This window comes from Stereum hirsutum, assembly GCF_000264905.1.
Source record: "Stereum hirsutum FP-91666 SS1 unplaced genomic scaffold STEHIscaffold_27, whole genome shotgun sequence".
Taxonomy (NCBI): domain Eukaryota; kingdom Fungi; phylum Basidiomycota; class Agaricomycetes; order Russulales; family Stereaceae; genus Stereum; species Stereum hirsutum.
Genome location: NW_006763157.1, coordinates 192630 through 197566, shown reverse-complemented (window position 1 = coordinate 197566; position 4937 = coordinate 192630). Strand labels below are relative to the sequence as shown.

Here is a 4937-nt window from a genome sequence, read left to right as displayed (position 1 = left end):
GCGACAGAGGTGACCCCATCTTCATGCCCTCGAAGAGGCTCGCCAATGGACAGGCCCGTCTCTGCATCCCAGATGCGGATGGTCTTGTCATTGGAGCCGGACACGATGCGCTCCCCGTTTGGAGAGAACGCGACGGAGTTGACCCAACCTTCATGCCCTCGAAGAGGCTCGCCAATGGACAGGCTCGTCTCTGCATCCCAGATGCGGATGGTCTTGTCATTGGAGCCGGACACGATGTGCTCCCCGTTTGGAGAGAACGCGACGGAGTTGACCAAACCTTCATGCCCTCGAAGAGGCTCGCCAATGGACAGGCCCGTCTCTGCATCCCAGATGCGGATGATGTTGTCATACGAGCCGGACACGATGCGCTCCCCGTTTGGAGAGAACGCGACGGAGTTGACCGAACCTTCATGCCCTCGAAGAGGCTCGCCAATGGACAGGCCTGTCTCTGCATCCCAGATGCGGATGGTGTTGTCATCTGAGCCGGACACGATGTGTTTCCCATCTGGAGACACAATGACGGAGCAGACACAGTCTTTATGCCCAATGAGTATGGCCTGTGCAGAAGGCCACTGAATACTGCATTCTGAATTGCAACATTTCTCTGGGATCCTTGGAAAATCAGGCACAAAAATGTGCTGCAAGGCACAGCCTTTGGGTACAAAAGGCAGAGCTGAAAGGTAAAGATGTGGTGTTGAGTCCGAGATTGCTCTCCCAAAGACACGTAAGAATTGTTGGGTGTCTTTCAGCAGATCAATGAGCTTTTGAGATTTATCCTCAGTGTTTTTGAAACTTATGAAAAGCTGGTGAAATAGTATAAGCCAAAGTCAAGGCATTGATAGACACGAAAGACGTACATCCGATTTGAGCCACTGGAGCACCAAGTGCACAGTATTTAGAGCCGCACCAATCTTGTTGATGACGGCTATGACTTCTAACCAGAACAGGAGCTTGGCGTGAATAAAGTCATGAAGCTCATGTGCTGGAAAAGAAAGGTGACCCTCAAGTGACGAAAACCCATGAATGTGCATGCCCCAGAAGCGGCAGGCATACGACAAGTCAGGAAGAATATTCTCCGATATTCTTTCAGAGAGATCTAGCACTTCAGAGTTTCTGCAATGGGAGTTTGGAAGTTTGCACATATCGAACTCCAGCTTTTCTGCCATAAGGCGGAGACTTCCAAGTGCCAGGGTGTGATGACCACCAGCAAGGTCCACAAAGAATGATTGGCTACGCTCGCGATCCAAGAGATAGTCACGTACAGAAGCGTGTACTGGTTGGACTGGTGTGGTGCTATCCTGAAGACCAGTAAAAAGTGAACCAAGGAACGGAACAACGAGCTCAATTTCGTCCTCATCGATTTCTGTGGAATGGCGGCTCTTCTGGCGAATCTCGTTCAATGTGTGTTGAGAGAGTGGCTCAAATGCTGCCAGAATCTGGCTCATCACTGACTTATATTGTTCCATGACATCTTTGTCTGTCGAGTCGAAGGCGTTGGATAAGATTAGGTTATACATCGCATCAAGGGGCTGTAAATCTTCTTTTCCTGGAGAAACAGACAGAAGACGCTCAAAGCGTTTTCTAACACTCAGACCACCTCTGCCTTTACCAAGGAGGACTTTACATGCTAGGTATGCCCATTGGAAATAGCCCTGTGAACGCTCCGCCAGAGTACGACGCTGATCCTCGGTAAGGTTTTTGTGAGATGCCGCTTGGCTCGTCATTGTGTGATTTATATATCGGAGTATGTCATATTTTGTGGCGGGGAGTTCGTTCATACGTTTTTGGCAAAGATGACCAGGACTGGCAGGATTGACTGCCTGCATAACATCGTACTCGGCTCTAGAAGTGACCAAGATACGGAAGTTGGGTGGAAGCTCGTGAACCCGCTTAGTCAATATCGAAAGGAGGGTTCTACGAGACTGAGATCCTTGACTGCCACATTCATCAAATGCATCGATGATAATGAGGACAGGAAACGGGTTTGCCAGTGCTTGCGCTGGAGCAACAATAAGGCTATCCCATTGCAACTCAATATCCGGTGTGTCCGAGAGTCTAGGATTCGCTTGAAGAGATTCCATCAAAGCTCGACAGAAGGCTGGCTTCACAGATGCCAGATCGTGCGAGAGCGTAGTCAGCACTGTCTCCGGGTCTCGTTTCGCGGCGAAATTACGATCGCAGCAGAAGGACGCTCCGAGGCGACGTAAGGCTTCAAATCTCTGGCCGATGGAGTGACTAATCGCGGATTTACCTGTTCCTGCTTCGCCATGGAGGAAAAAAACGGGAGGAACGTCAGTACCGTTCACCCACTCGGATATTTCATCGATCACGTCAACTCGTGTGCCATCCAAACATGCTTTATCTCCACGCACACCAGCTCCCTTGACGTGGGACATGTTGCTCAGGTCGAATTTCATGTCTACGAGTCCGTAAGCCAGTGTGCCATGAAACAGTGAAATCTACGCACTGAGACTGTCGAGCATATCCGCTACACGGAGACTATTGGTCTCAACACCGATGTCGGAAAGATCTCTGAGCGTCTGCCTCAGCTGCTCAAACTTCGTCTTGTACCCCAGGATGGTTTCATCAATCGACGAAAGAACTCCTTTTATCGCACGAAGAACTGTTCGGTAGAATGTGGCATTCAGAGCACATCAGAAGCAGTTATATAATGACGCTCACCAAATGTTTTGTTCTCCAGATAGTATGCTCGGATAAAATACGCGCATTCGACGGACTGCTTGACCGCGGTTTCAGCAACTTTTCTGCGCTTCTTATCTACTTTCAGATCCTCGACGGCCACCAGGTATTCGTACACCTCGCTGATAGTCTGAAGTAGGGATGTCATGTTTTTGTCCCGCTCGGACTGTGCAATCAGAGGCTGAATGAAGGAGGAAAGCCGATCTGTTGAGAGTCGTCTATAGATAAGAAACACGCACAAACCTTTGTGACTGCACTGAGAATGGTCGTTACCATCTTCGCGTAGGGGTGAATCTGCGTTAGGGTGAAATCAGGACAGAAATAAGAGAAGAGAATAAGAGTCTCTGACCTCGCCGATGACGGTGACAATGCCAGTGAAGATCTTGATCTTGTCCATCAACGGCTGCCAAAGGTCGACGGCATTATCTACTGCATCGACAGCGGAATCTGCTGTAGCAGGGAGAGATAGCGTTTGATCCATCCTCTCCACGTTCCGCACGGCAGGCTTCTGTTCAACACGAGCCGCCTCGAGCGCTGTGGCGATGTCGGGCTATCCAAAAATATGATCAGACAACGGACTCTGAAGGGGAAGGTAGGACTCTCCCACAATCTGCATAGGCGCCGACGGAGCTTGAGAGGACTTCGGGTCGCCAGCCGGTGTGGACCAAGGCTGGAGAGAGAACAATGAGACCGTTGCAGAGAAGAATAGACGAAGTCGAGGACATACACCTCCTTCGGAGATTTGGTTCGCGGAATGCTGTGCATTGGCTAGGATCTAGTCGTATTGGGTAGTCCATCCCGATAAGAAAGGATTAGTACGCTAATAATGGAGGGATATACCACTGGGAAACGTACTCCAGGAGTTCCAATAGAAGCTGCCGCAACGCTTGCAACTGCTACACTGGCCTATATCGAGTGGAAGTTACATGGAGGTGCTAAGCGAAAAGAGGAATAAAATATGGACGCACCAGTGCAGCGCTAGGACTGAGGACAAACGGCATCACATCGCTCCCTCCTTGACCCTTTGATTGAATCGTCTGCTTAGACGCATTGCCGTTAGTGAATTCTACAAGTATCTGGACGCTCGACCACTGAGATAAAGCACGAACCTGTGATCCATGTCGACTCGATTCGACCACGCTGTTGGCCTCTGATGCCGAGTCTGCTGCATCCTTACCACTCCGTTTGCCTTTCTTCAATGCTTTACTGAGTCTATTCTTCATGTTGACTGTGACTTTCGAGGGTTGAGAGGTGCTGTCGAGTTGTGTAGCAAGATGGATGTGGTTGTGGAAGAGGACGATGCCAGCTGGATCGATGAAGGCAGTGCGTGGCACGGCGCCCGTCTCTATTTTAGTCTCGCCCTATCGATGGTGATACCGAGAAAAGAACATGGTCAAAAGCATTGCAAGAATGCGGAGCTTACGGCCTCGCGGATAAAGCATGGTACTGGGAATCTGTGTCGCAGAAAGAGAGAAAGAGATGTCCGAAGGTCGCTGTAGAAGGGAAGTCGACAGCGGTATACGAGCACTATCAGACGCGGGCATGACGCAGTCAATTTTACCCCCTCTTTATACGGTCGATTAGTGTATTTATCCCTTCTCGGTGTCAGCTCACTAGCTTGACTTTGAGCTCAACACTTCGTCTTCGGTTTGCTGTGTAAGGGTAGATATCTCTGAATTCGACGCAGTGTGTTCCCGTAATTAGGTGTGCATGGACATCGGCAACAGCGGAATCCGAAGGCAAACCTCTTCTAGCTCTAAACCGAAGGAAGCCTTGAAATGCGAAGCGACATCTAGCATAACGAGCTGACGAGACGTTCGAGCGAATGAGTGGGACTCTGAGATGACCGGGTTCTTTAGACAGTCAAAATAGGTATATCATAGTGTTCGGGGCGTAAAAAAAAGCGAAATATGACGAGCGGGTAAGTGCACTTTAGATTCTGCGATCGAAGCCTCTCGAGCTCCGTGCTGACATCTAGGATGAGAGTTCCAGTTGATTGGTCTAGCGGGCATTCAATGCAAGTCCACGAACCGATATCGACCACTACAACGATTGCCCCCGCCTCCGGGGTCTGAGCCAGTCATAGAAACTGTATCAGCGCTCAACAAAGACGCTCATGAATCAAGTAAGAAAGAACGAACTTGTTCAAGCATAACGTGTGCACCGGTTGGAGACGGCGATGAGGCCTGAATGAATCTCGGTCGATCTCCGGAGAGGTGCTGATGAAGGGCGACCAT

The 4937-nt window shown here is 49.9% G+C and overlaps 1 protein-coding gene across 1 annotated transcript in view; it reads right to left on the bottom strand.

Moving 5' to 3' along the window:
- STEHIDRAFT_173139 (WD40 repeat-like protein) overlaps positions 1-4937 on the bottom strand; it is a gene marked incomplete at both ends in the record, with an annotated part of 5460 nt that extends 523 nt beyond the window's left edge. Inside the window, 13 exons of the mRNA XM_007311460.1 lie at positions 52-803; positions 858-2419; positions 2468-2623; positions 2683-2881; positions 2944-2994; positions 3050-3250; positions 3308-3370; positions 3428-3475; positions 3556-3606; positions 3669-3737; positions 3810-4006; positions 4732-4771; positions 4842-4937. Coding sequence (XP_007311522.1) covers positions 52-803; positions 858-2419; positions 2468-2623; positions 2683-2881; positions 2944-2994; positions 3050-3250; positions 3308-3370; positions 3428-3475; positions 3556-3606; positions 3669-3737; positions 3810-4006; positions 4732-4771; positions 4842-4937 — 3485 coding nt within the window. The remainder of the gene's footprint in view (positions 1-51; positions 804-857; positions 2420-2467; positions 2624-2682; positions 2882-2943; positions 2995-3049; positions 3251-3307; positions 3371-3427; positions 3476-3555; positions 3607-3668; positions 3738-3809; positions 4007-4731; positions 4772-4841) is intronic.